Source organism: Saimiri boliviensis, chromosome 2 (assembly GCF_048565385.1).
Source record: "Saimiri boliviensis isolate mSaiBol1 chromosome 2, mSaiBol1.pri, whole genome shotgun sequence".
In the NCBI taxonomy this organism is placed as follows: Eukaryota; Metazoa; Chordata; class Mammalia; order Primates; family Cebidae; genus Saimiri; species Saimiri boliviensis.
The window spans coordinates 216,296,295-216,315,252 of NC_133450.1; the positions used below are offsets into that span (position 1 = coordinate 216,296,295).

The following is an 18,958-nucleotide window of genomic DNA, read 5'->3' on the forward strand; positions in this document are numbered from 1 at the left end:
AATTTTTAATAGAGATGGGGTTTCACCTTATTGGCCAGGCTGGTCTCAAACTCCAGGGAGAGAATATGGCTAAAACTAAACCAAAAATTACATCTAAAAAGCTTCTTAATCAAAACTTTATTCTAAATGACTGTGGCTGGGTTCCAGGCAGGTGCCTTGATACGGTTAGGCTCTGTGTTCCCACCCAAATCTCATGTCCTGTTGTAATTCCCAGTGTTGGAGGAGGGGCTTGGTGGGAGGTGACTGGATCATGGGGGCTGATTTCCCCCTTGCTGTTCTTGTGATGGTGAGCGAGTTCTCACAAGACCTGGTTGTTTGAAAGTGTATAGCATTTCCCTCTCTCTTCTTCCTGCCAGCCATGTAGGATGTGCCAGCTTCCCCTTCACCTTCCACTATGGTTGTAAGTTTCTTGGGGCCTACCCAGCCATGCTTCCTGTACAGTCTGCAGAACCAGGAGCCAATTAAACCTCTTTTCTTTATAAATTGCCCAGTCTCACGCAGTTCTTCATAGCAGTATGAGAATGGACTAATACATGCCTCTCTTCCAACTGCACTCCTATGGCTACATATCAGTCCAAGCCATAGCCAATGGTAACGAGGCCTGTGTGTTTCAGGAACTGTGTGGCATGCTCTGCATCCATTATCTTACTGACGCATGCAACAACAAAATTATAGCCACTAGCTGTTGTGTTCTTCCCACAGCCCAAGTCTTTACATGTATCATTTAATGTAATCCCCATGAAGTCCCTGTGGAGAGGGATGGATACTGAGGGCCAGAGGGGTAAATAATTCATTCAGAGTCACATGGCTAAGACGCACTGGCTCTAGGCATTGAGATGAACAGCAATATCTCTGTACTACCCAAGGCATGGCATTATTTGCTCTGACCCATTGTTTCAATCAAGAAACATACTGAGCAACTAACATAACAGGCATATACTAGACAAATCATTTGTTAGGCACATACTAGATGAATCAAGCCCTTAAGTGTTTTGATGCCTGGTCCAGACTCCACTAAAATTCCCAGGGAGAGGAGAGTTTCCTACAGAATCATACCCATTTGATGGATGAGGAAACTGGGGCTAGAGATTAAATAATGTGCCTGGGTTCTTACAACTGGATGCATCAGAGAAAGGATCTGAATCTGGGTTCCATGAGCCAGTGTTCTTTCCACTACACAGCATGCACAAAATGTGCCCAAATGCATGCGCATATATATGAGTATATAACAAAGAACAGCATGGGAAGCTGGTGGCCTCCTAGGAGGAAAGGAAAGAGAAATAAGAGGGAAAGTGGATAGGACAGGAAAGGCAAGGCAAACATTCAGGTATTCTAAACTCTTTATTCCCTCCTGAAATCTCAGATACACACAGAGGGAAGAGTGACATTTTCCTTCCCTTCCTCATGCCCCAAAGGTCACCAAGCTGCCAAGCAGTTGATGAACGTAGTGGCTTTTCTTTGGAGCCAAGAGTCACTGATTTGCTCTTTCCTGCTCCACAAAATTAAAAATCTAAGCCTGACAGTTCAGAGGAGCCCTGAAAACGCTGCTGGAATTTCCCAGTGTGCTTTAAACAGAAACAGAAGCTTGGCAGGGGAGGGAAGTGGTTTAAGCACCTCCCAGGTCAGGCCAAATCCACCCCTCACAAGGTAATAGGCACTGACTCTCATTAACAAGTCCAGAGATTCTCAAGCCAGGTCAGCAAAGGGGTCCTTTCTTCAATGGCCCCTTTCCTGGCCATCGATCCACTGGACGTTCATTCACTCACCCATTTGGTGCATCATGTATGGGGCAGTCATTCATGTCAACTTTATGTTAGGTCTTAGGGACACAGAGACGATTAAACCATGATCTCTGAACTCCAGCGGCTCCCTGCCTCTCGTTGTGGATGGGCTGTGGGTAGATCTGATAAAGGGCATGGTAGTATGCAGCAGAAGAGACTTCTCTCCAGTGGACCATCCCCACTCACCCAGCAGCCCCATTCTCTCCCCTACATGGTCCTGGGTCCAGGGTCAGAAAGTCTCCAGGCTGGGGTCCTGGCCTTTTCACTTAACAGGTAGGCAGCTTCAGGCAAGGCACTCAGCCTTCTCTAGCATCAGTTTCCCTTGCTGTGAGCCAGAGTCATGCTCCTTACCTTTAGGGTTGTTGGAAAGACTAGGGGAGACACTGGGAACACGTGTTTCATACAGAGTCCACTACTGAGCAGAAGCTTGGTCAGTGCCAGCTGGCCTGAATCTGGGAGCTGAGTTCTGCCACTTCTCCTAGGAGTTCACTCTAGAAGTCCACCCCAATACAAAACCTCCATCCAGCCTGGCCTCCGCTCCGCCATCCAGAACGGAGGGGTGAACCCACTCGCACTCTGACTGCTGGTGTTTTGTTTCAAACTGAAGCAGGCTTCTTACTGCTGCAGACTCAGTTTCCTCATGTGTAAAAAGAGGACAAAAAAGGTGTCAACACCTTTCCCCCACAGCGGCAAAGCACAAGCATGCGATGGGACAACAGAGCCCTCCAAAAGACAGGAAACAAGGCCCAGATATAGCTTGCCACGTTACTGCCACCCCACCAGATCCTGCTCTTCTAGAAAACCCTCCTGACTACTCCTATCCCGTCTCAAGTTGTCATCTCTAAATCCCAAGCCAAGGACAGTAGACAACAGATTCTTGGGCTTGCAATTAAAGTGTGTTCAGTGATATTTCCTGTGTGTATCACTTTTCCCTTAAAATAACTGCTTTAACCTTACACTATTCACATACACTGCAGTAACGATTACCACTTACAGGTACCAACGGTTGGTACCTGTAAAACACTGTGGAGTTTTTAAACATACTATAATTTATATTTTACTATATTTTAGAATATATTATTTTAAAATATCCTCAAAGCAACCTCTTGAAATGAGCGTTATTACTGATGTTTTATATGAAGCTCCAAGAGGTACAGTAACTTGCCGCAGGTCCAAGAGTAACAGAGGTAAGATTTGAGTGTGGGACCGCCTGACCCCGAAGCCTGGTGCCTTTCTCCTCACTGTGCAGCCTCCTCCACCAGGCATAGAGCTGGTGCTGAGCAAGTGCTGAGGACAGTGGCCACGTCACACATCTCTTGTGATGTCCCTGTACAGACTTACCAGAGGGCTGAAACACAGTGGCAAGCAAGCCCTAAAAATAGGCCCAGTATAATAGTTTTCTTTTGTACACACTAAACTGATTCACGCTATGAAAAAACTGTGTTTCAATCACACTCCTCCTAATTATTAGCGGTGTGACTTTGTACAAGTTACTTAACCACTCTGTGCCTATATTTCATCATCTGTAAAACAGGAGCCCCACTACCAGAGCGCAGATGCATTACGAAAATTAAATAATAAGTGTAAGGTATCTGGCCATAGTTCAAAATAGTATCCATACAAATTGAAACAATAGAAGTTGAATTTAAGAGTTTCACTGGGAGTGTAAGGGGATGCTGATTTCCTAGTCCCCAAATGGTTTGGGGTCACCTTATCATAAAATAGGACCTCATTTCTCCTACACAACTGCCGCTTGCCATCATTCATTCATCACTAAGCACCGCAAAGCCCAGCTCCCATCTCCACCTGCCTTTTATTTGAAATGTCAATTTTTAAAGAGTGGAGAGGTTGGAAACCCAATTTAACAAGCACGCTGAAACATTGTTTATTGCCCCCATAAACATGGCTTAGTGAGAATTACGGACTTAATCAGAGTGAACTTATCTTGCGGTGAAAAGGAACACTTTAAATTTCAGAAATGGCACCTTCACTGTGAAAATCTCTTAACTTTTCAAACAAACTACAGGGGGTCTTAAACATATGGGCAGTAAAGGGGCAGCCATTACTTTGATTTGTCCTACCCAAGAGCCAAAGAGCCCTCACAGTCCTTAACAACTTTAGGATCTAGGAAAAATATTTGGAAAATCATATTCAGGAGACATGTCTCTAAAAGGACCCAAAAGGTCTGCAGAGTGAGAAGTGAGACCTGTATAGTTGTTCTCGGGGTTGTCCAAAAGGATGGGCCCTGGGGTCATTAGAACAGGGACTATTTAAAAAGCAGCAGCAGTGAAAAAGTGCACCCCTCCACCTATGAGTAAGATTAAACATTAAGCAATAGGTAATATTTTCAGAAGAGAGGTGCTACACAAATCCAGAAGGCTGCTAAATGGTTTGTGTGGGTCTTCTTTATTTATAAACCCCCTCCCCACCGCTGAGGATGAGGTCCTGTGAACCCCAGCTTCCCAATCTGAGGCTTCATTAATGCTGCTCTGATCATTCCAGGGAAGGTTTTCATAAAGACGCCCCCATCTTGCAGAGAACGGGCTGCCAGAGGCAGGAAAGGCAATAGATATAAAATTTTATTATTTCAATGCCCCAGTAGCAGCCAGGAGGACTTAATGAAATTGCCAAGATTTACAATCTGAAATAGCTATTGCACAGACAGATACGGTTAAGGGAGCTGTGCCCTCTGACCTTTCAACCCTTTGATCTTCACTCGGCAGGTGGCCTGGAGCCCCCTCCTGGGCATCTTCCCTCTCTTCCGACACTGCCCAACCTTGATGTGCAATAAGCCTGACCCTACACAGGTGACTCTCCCAGTGCTTATCACCAGCAGCTGCTGCTAATGGCACCGCCAAAATCACTCTGAGGCGGGGGAGGGGAATATGCTGTGCAATGTCCAAATGGTGCTGGAACAAGGCTCAATAATTCAGCCCCAAGTCCAGTTGGGCAGCAGTGCGTAATGATGTCATTACCCAAAACTGTCCTTAGAAAATGGAACTCTGGTCTCCTCTGATTTATACTTTGAGTTGGAAAAGGAAAAAAAAAAAAAAATCACCTTTTAAAACTCAATCACAAATCTCAAAAAAAAAAAAAAGAAAAAAAAAAATCCAACCCCAAAGTCCCAAATGCATCTCTCAGAACTTCCCCAAAACCATGTGCAGCAAATTTATACCAGCGAAAATCTAAACAATTTTTGGAAACCTAAAATTGACTGTTTTCAGTTCCATGAAATTTCATTTAAAAAACCCCATATGCCAAAATGTCCAAATTCTCTTATTTTTAAAAATTGGGATGACATCCAAAAATCATAGCTATCTTTTTCTTTCTTTTTTTTTCCCCCCTTCTTCTAAAGCTAGGGATGGGTAGTGTGCATATGTACTTATCAAGCTTCATAATTTAACCCATTCGGTCAGCACAAAATATTTGCAGTCAAATGCTGAAGAGAGAGGATATAAATTTACTACCACGGGATATTTTGAAACAATTGACTCCTAGGTACCAAGGTTTAACAGACATTTTATTTGGCTAAGGAAGTATCCAGGAGTCTAGGCACAACTCCAGTCTGCACCTTTTAACTTTTGTCAATATTCAGATTTATGGAGGAAAGGATTTTAGGCAGGACACATAAACCACCCTCAGGGATGCTGCAAACTTCCACCCACAAAACAAAACTCTAGTGTCACTGTTCATCATACTTCAGAAAAGCCCAGAGCCAATGCCTTTGTTTCTAAACAAACATAGAATGGTGGTCCCAAGCTTTACCTGCAAAGGCCTGAACTTAGATTATAAATGCATGAATCCTGTGTGCGGTGGCTCACGCCTGTAATCCTAGCACATTGGGAGGCGGAGGCAGGCAGATCACCAGATCGGGAGATAGAGATCATCCTGTCTAACATATTGAAACCTCGTCTCTACCAAAAATACAAAAAATTAACTGGGTATGGTGGCACACACCTGTAGTCTCAGCTACTTGGGAGGCTGACGCAGAAGAATCACTTGAACCTGGGAGTCAGAGGTTGCAGTGAGCTAAGATTGCGCCACTGCACTCCAGCCTGGGTGACAGAATAAGATGCCGTCTCAAAAAAAAAAAAAAAAAAAAAAAAAAAAAAAAGTCTGAATCCAATAACCCAAGAAAAAACCTACTTCTTTTGTAGCCTAAACAGGGTATATCTTAAATATCCAACTTTAAGTTCATCTTGAAATCAGCTGAGAATCAAATATTATGTAAAGAGAGATCTATAGACCCCATTTTAAATCACACTTTTCTCTCTGGATGTTTAACTTTAGTACAGAGAATAGTGTGTGGAGCAATTAGTTTTGCAGGGGGAAAAAAAGGTATACTACATCACAGTTTGACCACTTTGTACAAACCTATTGATAAGCTATCTTCTTGAGATGCCTATTGGAAATATTTTATTAACAATAATAGCTACTAGTGGGTGATGGCCTAGTAATGTTCATGGCACTTTGGTCATGTTATTTCTAATTGTCATCACTTTATGGTAGGTGCCCTCATTTTGCTGACAGGGATGTTAAGGCACACACCCACAGACGTTAAGTGACTTGCACAAATTAGAGAGAGAGAAATGGCAGAGCTGGGATTCAAACTCAGGTTCACTGCCTGCTCAAAAAGCCCAGGGTCCAGCCACATTGTCCCCAACAAAAGCAACACAAAAACAAACAGAACAACAACATGCATTAATTTGTGCAGAAAATGCCGGATTTCAGCTTGCTTACACATTACCCTGGCCCATTTAACAGCCTTCCAAATCAATTATTTTAGGTCATTAAGAGGAAGTTTAATTTGGTTGACAAACACCCCTACTGTGGTGACCTCACATATCAACAACAAATGTCTCCTGGTTGCAAACCCATACCATGAGTCGGCTGAGCATGGTGTTAAACAAAACCACATGCACCTATATTTCAAGTTGGATTTGTCTAGGCCAAGGGTATGGCTCTTCAATCATCATACTGCTGGTCTCTGAGCTCCCACAATGGCCCTGCTCCTAATCACTTGCAAGGAGTTTATGAAGTCAACAGTCTTACGTCACTGGGCTCAGTTAAAAAGTAAGTTTAAGCTAATATCCGTTTAGAAAAAGTCACTCATTAGAAAAATAAAAACACAGGCTGAAAAAGGAGGGCAGAGTCAATCTTAGGTAGGTAAGTCTTTTAGCTTTCTTTGTAAGGAGAGTGTATCAATTCTACACCTATATAATACTGATAATCACTTCCATTTATTTGGCACCCACTATGTGTCAGGCACCAATCTGAGTGTTTTCATGTACTTTCTTATTTACTCTTCACTGAAAACTCCTATGAAAAGGGGTCTCTACCTACTTTACCAGTGAGGAGTCTGGGGCTCCATGAAGCACCTTAACATACCCATCTGCAAAACAGGGGCACCTCCCTCAAAGTGGTGGCAATTAGAAATTACATGGCCAAAGTGCCATGCACATTAGTACTAGACCCTCATTCAATGGTCAAGATTATTATGCCTATTTCCAACAGGCATTTCTTAAGAGGATAGCATAACAGCAGTTTTGTGCAAACCGGTCAACTGAGTGATGTAGTAACTACATCCTCTTCCCTCCTTTTTTTTTTTTTTTTTGAGATGGATTCTCACTCTGTCACCCAGGCTGGAGTGTAGTAGCATGATCTCAGCTCACTGCAACCTCTGCCTCACAGGTTCAAGTGATTCTCGTGCCTCAGCCTCCAGAGTAGCTGGGACTACAGGTGCATGCCACCACGCCCGACTAATTTTTGTATTTTTAGTAGAGACAGGGTTTCACCATGTTGGCCAGGCTGGTCTCAAACTCCTGACCTCAGGTGATCCACCTGCCTCGGCCTCCCAAAGGGCTGGCATTACAGGAGTAGCCATTGTGCCCGGCCAACCATACCCTTTTCACCTGAGAAACTGATTTCCAATTTAAACAAAGGAGTTTGTTTAGGTTGGGCACGGTGGTGCATGCCTGTAGTCCCAGCTACTCAGAACGCCGAGGCAGAAGAATCACTCTTGCACCCAGGAGGCGGAGGATGCAGTGAGCTGAGATGGCACCACTGCACTCCAGCCTGGGTAACAAAGTGAGAATCTGTCACCTCCCCCCCACCAAAAAAAAAAAAAAAAAAAAAAGGAGCTTGTTTGAAGTGACCTAATAGTGGTGAAACTAGAATATGAACCCAGGTGCAGACTCTAGTGCCCAAGACTCTGTTACACATTCCCGCTGCTTGCTGCCCACTGCTCCTTACCTCAATCTGGCAAGAATTTGACTCATTAAAGCTTCTCTTGGTAACAACTTAGAAACTTTTAAGTTTTCTCTGAAGCCAGTGTTTACATTGCTAAATGCAACCTATATATAATGACATAAATCATGATAGGAAAATACAAAAACGAAAGCATCAATGATGGTTTCACATTTTCTACTGGGATTCTACTCATTACTGAGTTTTTCTCATCTGTAACAGAGGGCTATTCCATCTCACATGAGAATGTTTCCATCATGACAAATTAGATTGAAAATGTACTGAGTACAAGAGATACTTAACTCAGCCAGAAGTACTTGTTCCCTTTCATTACATAAATTACTACTAAAGCTTTAAATTGTTTCATATTAACTAATTCCAACATTAGGATAAATGGCATTTGAGATTCATGCTCATTTTAAAAGCAAATGCTTACTGTGAAGAGGAGACAGTTTCTAAGGGAAATCCATCCACTCAACCCAGGGCTTTCCTCAAGGCCTAAGGTGAGCAGAGCCTGCTACATTTGCAATATGAACCTTCTGGATGGAACCAGACTTATACGTGATGACTGTACGTGAGAACAAACAGCATGCTAAGAAAACTCCAGGGCCAAGCTACTGTTCAATTACCTTTTTCTTTACAAAATAAAGCAATCTCCATCCAGGGTTTCACTGATTTAAACTATGCCTCTTATTTTTATACTACTAACAAGGAAGATGAATGTTTGGCACAGTAGTTTTAAAAAGCTCTTCATGTTTGATTTAATTTAAGAAACTTTATCAGTTAATTCTCAAAACTCTTTGATATGGATTGTATCAATTTAATTTTACAGTTAAAAGAGTGGAGACTGACCAGGCCAAGTAACCAGGTCCCAGTCACAAGTATATTCACCGCTTGCCTCTGGAGGAGGAGTATGGAGGAGTACGGGGCCGCCAGCTGCAAGCCCTCCTTTCCCCTTCTCACCACAATCCCCAGTGCACAGCACTGAGAAGGAAAAGCCCAGGACAGGTGGGGAACTCTGCCCAGGAGTGGGATAGCACAGGCATAATCTACATGGCCTGATGAGAGGGTACACAGAGCAGAGGCTCTGGGGGCTGATAAATCCCTTATAACTGAAGCCCTGAGTACAAATTACAGTCATCCCTCAGTATCTGAAGGGGATTGGTTCCAGTGCGTCTATGGATACCACTATCTGCAGATGCTCAAGTCTCTGATATAAAATGGTATAATGTTTGCATATAACCAATGCACATACTCCTGTATACTTTAAATTGTCTCTAGATAACTTATAATACCGAATACAATGTAAATGTTAAATAGTTGTGATACTGTATATAACCACTATTATGAAACAATTATACAAATATTATACAAGAGCCAATACTATATTGGCTTTTTAATTTATATTCTTTTATACATTTTTTTCTGAAATATTTTTGATCTGTGGTTGGCTGAATCTGTGCACATGGAAACTGTGCATGCAGAAGGCTGACTATATTTTACCTCTCAGAGCCTCAGCTTCCCCATCTGCAAGTATGGATATCTACTACTTCACAGGGAGTCTGAGGAATGCTCAAATATGAAAACAGGTCAAGACCTCAGCACAGTGGTTGGCAAGTACTCAAAAGATGTTCAAGTCTCCTCCAAACTTTTCCCTTTCTTGCCATGAACCTATGAATGAAACTACCAGGTGAGATTTATCATGCAAATATCACCTTTTATTTCATGTTATTGTGAGACAGGGTCTTTCTCTGTCACCCAGACTGGAATGCAATGGTGCAATTATGGCTCACTGCAGCCTCGAACTCCTGGGCGTGGCTTGAGTGATCCTCTTGCCTCAGCCTTCTAAGTAGCTGGGACTACAGCTGCATGTCACCATACCTGGATAATTTTTTTTTTTTTTAATTTTATGTAGAGATGAGGTCTCATGGTGTTGCCCAGGCTGTTTTTTAATAAAGCAAGAATATGATCACTTGGCACTAACAAATGTCACATGGAACATGTCTATTCCTGTGATGACACATACACAAGTCACCATTTATACCTGGATGTAACTATGGCTCAGAATTTTTGCATCAATTGTAGCACTAACAAATGTGAACTACATCTTACTTCTGTCTACATGTGGAGTCCTGCAAAGAAGCAAAATGGTACAATGGTAAACAAGAAACACTCTTCTTCATTCTGTTTAAAAATAAATATTAAAAAAAAAAGAGAGAGAGAGAGAGAGAAAGGAACAAAGCATGAAAGACTTTCTATGCCAGGGGAAAAAATGAAAAGAAAAAAACGTTAAAATAGTCCAACTCAATTGACAGAAATTCCAGTTCTTTGAAATGCAAAGGAAAAAAAATACCCATTACTTTCCCTTGCCTGTAAATAAGTAAATCCTATTATTTTGTGTAAAAGCTCCAGAATTAAATCGGGAACCTCACTGCAGACACAGATAAATGTGGCCTCTGGATCCCAGAGACCAAGAGGAGCTTTGATTTGGCACCTGGATGCTTTCCTCCGAATGGTGGCTTAGTGCTGTTTTAAGCACTTGTATATTTGCAAAACTAGGCTTCTAGGGACCCATGGCTGAGCCTTCCTAGACAAATGATGGTGAAAGGAGAATGCCAGGAGCTCCCCATGCGCCCATCACATGCCTCTTGAAATTCCACGGGAGGGGAGAAGCAGTTGGGGGCCTGCCAGCTGGCCCCTGGGTCTCACTGCCCCTGCTCCTACTGCCTTGAACTACCACTTAGTATATAAAATAAATTCATACCCTTAAACTGAGGTGTAGAAAGAAAAGCTAATTCATAAAATGTACTTGAAAACAGAGAAGAAAAGACACAATCTAGTAAAAGTGGTGCTTAAAACTTTGAAGAAAGCCATCACTCCCAACGCCTCTGTCACAGCTTGGTAGCAAAGGAACCATTTAGAAGCTCAAATTTGGGATACTGACCCATCTGAATTTTATGTACATGTTTTCAGTGTGCAATTTCCTTAAGAATTACCTTGATCTTTGCAAATATCAATTTACTTTATTAACGTGGTTAAGTGGTTTCCAAGCATTTTATATGGAAGGACTGTGTTTCTAGTGGCCCAGAAGGAGAAGGCCTGACCATGTCCCTCCTCTATTTACACCCTTCAATGGCTCTCCATTGCCCTATAAAGCTCAGACTCTTTACTGCAGCTTCCAAAGCCGTGGATGGGCTGGCCTCGGCCTGCCTACCTCAGCTCAAGCTCCTATCAGAGGCTGAACTACTCATACCTCCTGGAAAGCCCCCTTTGCCTACACCTAAGTCTTTGCAGATGCTGCTCTCTATTTCCTGGTTTACTTAATTCTTGTATTTATCTGCTAGGTTTCAGTGTGGGCATTCTCTTCCCTGAGAAGCATTATTCTCAAGGCTAGTGTCAGCGTCTCTCCTCCCAGAGCTTACAGCATCCCAAATTCACGACAATCGCGTTATATTTTTCTGTATCTGGTCTAGACAAAACCCTGTGAAGGTGGAGATTATATCACATTCACCATTTTTATACAGAGCACCTAGTATAAACACGGTGCCTGGTTCACAGAAGGCTCTCAGAACTCTGTTGTGGAAAGGAACGTATGCTGTGTCCCTACCAAATGCCAGACACTGGGATATGCTGTCCATATACAGGACTCCGCTCTCAGAGAGGTAGAAGGTAAGATACGGAAAGACGAAGTATCATGGCTGGAGTTAGCACAGCAGGGAAGCGGTCAAGTAGGGGTGTGGAAGTACATTTGTCAAATTCTACAGAAGTGTCACTCCCAAGCCTGGTACATGCCTCTGCATTGCAGACCAGGAGAAAACGAGGCAGGCACAAACCAACTGTGTTGAAACTGTCTTTCCCTAGGATACGAGGATGATGATCCTGGGAACCCAAGAGCTCCTAAAACACAGTTTCAAAGCCATCAGCTTAACAATAGAAGTCGCTTGAAGGCCACTGAAGAAGTAAAACCAGCAAGGATTACTGACCTTTGTTGAGCTCTTTATGTGCAGGTACTATGCTGGGCATCTGATAGGCACTATCTCCCTGGATCCTCCCAATGATCCCATAAGTGGGACACAGCCATTATCCTCAGTTTTCAGGTGAAAAAACGGAGACTCAAAGGTCAATTACCTTGTCCATGATCACGTGAGCAGGAAGTAGGGGTGCCACATTCTAACTGCTCTACTTCACTGCCCCGTGCATGGGTGAAGCTTCATTTATAAGCCACCTGAGCCTCTGTCTGGAAATGTCACTGATGTCACCTTTCCCTTCTCATTCCTGACCATCCCACCATGGAGAATGATAGAAAATACCTTCTGGATACATCCTTCATGTCACTCTGAGGTCTGTACACAAAGCATTGTTTGTGTACAGGTCTTCAATTATCAAACAGGAGAAGCACCATCAACCAGACATGACCTGGCACCTGCTACCAGAGATGGCACAGAAGAGGGGCTGCATAAATGTCTTTTGAGCTAAATTGAGATCGCTTGAATGAAAGGACAGTCACTGTGGAATCTGGCCGTGTTTTGGGATTTCCTAGCTGCCAGCTAACACGATCATTCTCTCCAAGAAGAAACTAGGTCTATGCCAATACCCTTGGCTATTCTGCTAACATGCCACTAGCCTCAGATTGCTTAAATGAGAGAGAGACTATAAACAGGCAGAAGGAGAGAGAAGAATGGTGATCAGGTATACATTTGTCACTTTGGGAGGAAGGTGGACTCTGTAAGGCGACTAGGTTACCTTATGGCATCCTGCAAGAGCATGAACCAGAATTAGGTCTTTCCCCAAAATAACCTTTTTAAAAATAAGAATGCAAGTTTGTAATTTATATTTCTTTTTGTGCAACGAATTTGAGTGTCATAAAAATGGTTAAAAAGTCTTCCTATGGTAGCTTTTTCTAAACTTTTATGAACATCTGCCACATTCATTTGAAGTTTAAAAAATTCTGGCACATATGCAAAGGCATAATAAGGTGCCTATAGCTTTCAAGAAAAAATAACAAGACAGTCAAAAATAAGCCTTTTGCTGAATTGCCAGTAAGAAAACTAGTGTAGCAAGAAGAGATAGGCCTTCCTGAGTACCTTCCTTAAAGAGCTTTCCTTTGGCCCCAAGTCTGAGCTGGAGGTTCCTGCAGGAACTGAAAGCGAAGCATCCCTTTACCTGAAGGGTACAACCGAACTAGATAAACCCCATCAGAAAGCACAACTAGGGCACGGGGAATCTCAGCTGAAATTCAAGAGAGGAAGTCAGGAGACTGAATTCTAAGATTTAGTAGTCCACGGCTGCCCTACACACCCAGGAAACACTTCTTTGTTCAGAAAGTGTCTCGGCTGGTTTCAAGAGTGGGGCAATTCCCATTTTTGTTTTTTTGTGCTGACTACACAGGAGTTCAGCACAGCAAACTCCTCCCCTGTCAATCAATGGGGCTAAGATCTATCTTGGCCAGTGCTTCCTGAGCCTTCTCCCTTAACGCCCTTCAAAGGCTCAGCAGAAGAGACCTGCACCCATTCATGTAAGTGCAAAACTCTGTCTCAAGTTTCAGCTGCAAAATGTATGCATATTTTATACTGCATGTTTTACTACAAAAGGCCTTATTTTAAATTACTTACAATTATATAAAAAGTAAAAAATTTACTTCCCGCACCTGTAAGTAAAATTATGGCATTGGGTTGCCTGAAAACAGTGATGCCTATTAGAGGGCTTCTAAATGTGCTCCAGATCACAGCTTTCCAAGCATTCACTCAGCACTTCTTTTCAGAAAGCATGTGCTCAGAGAATACCACCTGTGTGGCATCCAGATAGGTGCTGAAGATACCACAGTGAATGAATGATGCACAGTCCTTGTTCCCTAAGAACTCATGCTCCCGAGGATGATGGAGAGGGACAAGGAAGTAAACAGCTATTATTCAGAGAAGAGACACCATAAGTGAGAGGAGACAACAAAACAGGAGGGCTTCTTGGAATGGTGGAGAAGGGCAGGGCTGATGCATGCAAAGTGGTGGGAATGTGGATATGTTTAGGGATCAGCAAGAGCATGGGCTAACATGGGACAGTGATCGGGCAGAAGGCTTGACAGCAACGGAAAGACTGTGCAGAACCCAGGGACGTGCAGGGGAGGCTGGAAGGCTCCTTCCCAAGTATTATGTGGCCCATGATTATCCAGTGACTGGCTGGAGGGCAACCCATGCAACATTATGACTATGCACTGAGCTTTCTATTCTTCCTCATACCTCCAGGACCTAGCAAAATGCTTGGAACATAAAAGGCCCTCGTGTTGTTTATCAAATGAATAAGGCTTTTGCAAGAATCCAAGAAAGTAAAGTGTCAATGAAGGCAGTGAGGAAAGAACAGGGAGAGAGACATTTCAGAGCTTCGTGAGTATTTAGAGAGGACAAGGAAGAAGAGCATTCAGCCATGTCAGCCATGATCAGTGTGTCCCACTTTGTTGCTGTTGAAGGCAGTGGTACCATTCACAGGGACCAGGAACACAGGAAGGGGAGTGGAGTTGCTTAGAGACAGAGAGAGTGTGTTTGTGTGAGTGAGTGTATGTGTAATAAATTGTTTGGGGGAGACATCGGTAGTACATCTAGGTGAAATCCAATTGGCACTTGAAACTTGGGACCTGAAGTTCAGAGACAGGCAGACCAGTGCTGGAATCCCAGCTGAGTCACTGACATTGACCAGGTAGCGGAAGCAAAAGGCCTTAAAGAGGGTGACTAGAGGGCATGTAGTAAAGAAAAGAAAGACACAACTAGAAACTCGGAGAATGCTGAGGCGTTGGGACATAAAAAGGAGTCTGAAAAAGCCTGTGCTGGAGCAGTCTGCAAGGCAGGAGGAGAGGCAGGCGGGAGGGAACTGTGGACTCTGATAGACCAAATAGTCGTTATATTAGTGTTTCAAACTCTACAGCAATTGGCACTAACAGTTCATTGGAAAGCATTCACTTTGAATTTCAATTTTTCATACGGGAGCTTTGAATAGACCCCCCCAAACTTGACAAATAAAGGTAAAACACAGAAGAAATCTCTTCAATCTGATCTAAATACATCATCCCAGATAGTCCATAAACTGTGTACTGTATGTGCTTAGGGCTGGGTGATGACAAGGAGGAACTGTTAACAGAATGTAGGAGCCACATGGCCGGCCTGTCAAATTAGAAATTTGAGCAGATTTCTGTGGTCTATTTTGATCAAGATTCTCAATGTCAAACAAACAGGTTTTTCGATAACCAACTTCTTTCATTTTCGTAAGCACAATAGCACAGTGTGCAACAGTTAGTGAAGCAGGTGGTCCTCGTCGACGTGAAATGAAGGGAACAGAAGAAGAGAAGTAGCACTTCCTTCAAGACATGCAAAGCACCACCGCAGACGGACATGGCTGTAGATTTTCCCTCTGAGAGCTTATCTCCTGTGCAACACAGGCAAACCCCCTCCCCATGCCTCCTTTTGCTCTAGCACAAATTAAAGCTCTCTCCTGAGGAGGAAAGGGCTTAGGGGTACTTGTCTACAAACTAATGACACTTACAAAAGCACAGAAAAGTGCTTTAAAAGAATTGCTATCTAATTGGTACAGCCATACAGAAAGCAATCTGGCATCCGATGCATAGCTTTGACCAAGCATTTCTACTTTAGGGGTTCTATGCTAAGGAAATGAGGCAAAATGCAGATAAAGCCTTATGCATAAAGATGTTCGCTGAAATGCTATTTATAATAGTGAAAAATTATAAACAATCTCAGCGTCCAACAGTAGGAAAATGGTTACATTGCGGTATATCCAAATAGTGGGAATGATAGGTGGCAAATTAAAAATTATTACTGAGAGTAGAGAAAAACATGTAGAAATTCCCAAGCCATGGGAATTAAAATTAAAGTCATAAAATTATAAAGCATATCAATTATGCATATTTATACAAAACAAATATTTAGGGAATAAAGACTAAAGGGAGACTAGTAAGATGCTAACAATGGTTCAATCTGGAATAATGGTATCACGGATAATTTAATTTCCTTCCTCATGATTCTATATACATTTTATATCACATTTACTGCCATGAAGAATGCAATATTGCTATAGTGATTAGAATAAACATTTTGAAATGCAAATCATCTTCCTTCCCTCATTCAAACCCTTAAAGAACCCTTTCCTCCTGCATCCTTGACTCTCACTCCCTCAACCCATGAAAATCCACAGTCTCTGGGCAAAGTGGGAAAACCCTGGAAACAAGAGCCCAGTAAAAAGTGTCCAAGCTAAACGCCCAGCTCTGTGCACCTGGGAGGTGCTGCGTCAGCAAGCCCCCATGTGCAGAGCTGTGATTCCTGAGACTGGTCTCTCCACCGCCACACAATGAAACAAAGCCCCAGGTAGAGCCAACTGGGGAGGAAAGAAGCCAACTTACCTCCATTAAACTTAAATGGATTCCTATGAGGTAGGGCATGGGAGCACTGTGAAGAGAAACAGAGACACACAGCTGCTTTAATGTCTGTTGCTTCTGACAGAAAATTACAGATGGTTCACTATTTGGAGAAAAACTGTTTTAATAAACGTATGCACAGTTACATTTCCTTTCACAACAAAATCCTAATATGACATTTTGTTCCCAAGCCTAGAAACTTCAGAAGAATTTCAAAACGTGGGCAGCACTGGAAACAGCATGGGTAGCAGGAAGAGCATCAACCTTGGTATCAGCCCCTAAAGAGCAACTCAGCAACTGCACAGCCTCAGTTGCCTTATCTTTAAAATGGAATCCTGGATTTGAGCCAGCATGTTGTTAATAGAATCAAAGAAAATATATGTTAAGTGATCAGCAGAGTTCTAATACAAATGGGAACGATTATTGCCATGATTACAACAGAAAAAGCAGTTAAGGTTGGATGAAGGGCATAATGTGTTTCACAGAAGAATATTTTGTATTTGCTGCTTCCTCTGTCATCAAGATGTGATCTAACTGTCCATTCTGATTGGACAAAGTGTTTGGAAAGGTGCCAGCAAGCATCTCCTCCCAGTTGTACACATGCCATCCCGTGACACTATAATTCAGAAAGCCTCTGCCAACTGCTTCATTCACAGAGCCGTGGGTTCCCTAAGTCAGTGACTGAGCAAAAGCATAATAACTCAACTCCAGTGGGTTTAAAACCTGGGCATTTTGGATACACTGGTCCTGTCTTTGGTTTTAGGGGTCAGAGTGTGTGTGTGTGTGTGTGTGTATATATATATATATATATACATGTTATCATTAATGTTACCTACCAATAACAAATGTGCTAGACGTTACATGAGGAACTTTAAATTCTTCTATTCTAATCCACATAACAACCACACAAGGTAGATACAAAACCCATTTTACAGAGAAGGGACTAGGCCTGAAGAGGTTACATCACTTACCAAATACTCCAGAACAAAGTCAGTGGTAGACCTGGGATCTGACTCTGAAGTATGCATTCCTTCTCTTGTGCCACACTGACTTAGTGATATAGAACCTGAAATCCCCAAGCTCACTTCCCATGTAATGTTTTCCTCTGGGTTAGGGGAGGGAGGTCAAAGAATAGAAAGGAAGGGTGTGACTGGCAACTTTTCCATCTGTCTCTCCAGTAGGGGATATATCCTATGAAATGTGCAGATGGTATTTTGTGAACCTAGAGAAAAGATACTTGACTCAGACTGGGGTGACCAGATACTTTTCTTCTGGGGAAGCTGGTAGAGTAGAGGCAGTTGGACAGTGATGACTCTTTGGGGGGAAAAAAAAGTGGAGAAACAAGGAGTGGTGACTAATGAGATAGGAGAGATTTGCTTTCAACTGAATACTAAGGAGTTCAGGCTTTATCCTGAAAGCAATGGATAGGCAAGGAAGGTTTCTAAACATCACACGTACATTTTAAAATTGCTCAAACATTTAAAAATAAGAAAGGGCACAATTCCTTCATTTCCATTCAACAAATAAAATTCAGGCAAAAATCCTTCCTTCCCCCAGAATATAAAATGTCCTGCTTACCACAGATCTCAGCAGTAATATAGTATGTCTTGGGAACATGTAAAACAGACTTGAATATTAGCAGCTCAGTTTGCTAACTATTCTAGAAGGTTTTTGTATTTGATAATAGCTAAAGAAAGAACTATACACACAACTGCAGTGAAAGTGGAGTTGTCTTTTCTTTCTTCCTCTTCTTTTCTCATTTTTATTTTTTTTTCCTTTTAAAGGTATCTGCTGTGCACAGTCAGCTTCTCTTCACTTCTAGGGGCAAAGAAATGCCCTGTGATTTTTTCCCCCCCTTAAACTGTAAACCATTAGTTTAGCTGCCAGCTACACAAATGCTCAAACTTCCCAGTGCGCACACAAATGCTCAAACTTCCCAGTGTGCCTGGCTCTGCTGTCCAAGCTTTTTCCAGTGTACACTGAAATGAATGTGTTTCTAATTAAGTAGCTTCAGGAACACGACAGCTTCAATGTCAAAAATACAAAGTCTGAACCCTGGCAGGAAGTCTTAAGACTGCAAATGTCTCATCTAGTGGAACCTTGCCTAATGTAATGAAAGGAAGCAGGAAGAGTACAAATTCCAGAAAAACGGCCACTTATTAATGTGACCAGAAGCACAGCCTAACACATAGAAGGGAGAAAGCTCAAATCCATAATGTTTAACTAAATCTTATCACCTCTCCCATCTCCTACATTTAATCATGCAATTGACCAATGATCATGAGTTTTAACCAGAACTGTAGAACTGAAATTCCAACAAATAAGTTAATACACAGAAAAAGACATTCAAATGGCTGAAAATAAGTATGTACAGCAAAAGCCCTTTGTATAACTTAACCATAGGATCTTACGTATGTAGACTTTAATGCCATGCCCTTTTGTCCTACAATAAAAACCAATGATACCCTGAAAGGAAAAAGGGGCCTCACAGAAGAGACTGAAGATGCAAGAAAGGGCA

General features: G+C 42.5%; 1 protein-coding gene across 7 annotated transcripts in view; it reads right to left on the reverse strand.

Annotated features, from left to right (window-relative positions):
• DENND1A (DENN domain containing 1A) overlaps positions 1-18,958 on the reverse strand; it is a 546,222-nt gene that overhangs the window by 204,600 nt on the left and 322,664 nt on the right. For all 7 annotated transcript variants that reach the window (XM_074395320.1, XM_039474808.2, XM_039474809.2 and 4 more), the window contains one exon: positions 16,426-16,471. In XM_074395320.1, the coding sequence (XP_074251421.1) occupies positions 16,426-16,471 (46 nt within the window). The remainder of the gene's footprint in view (positions 1-16,425; positions 16,472-18,958) is intronic.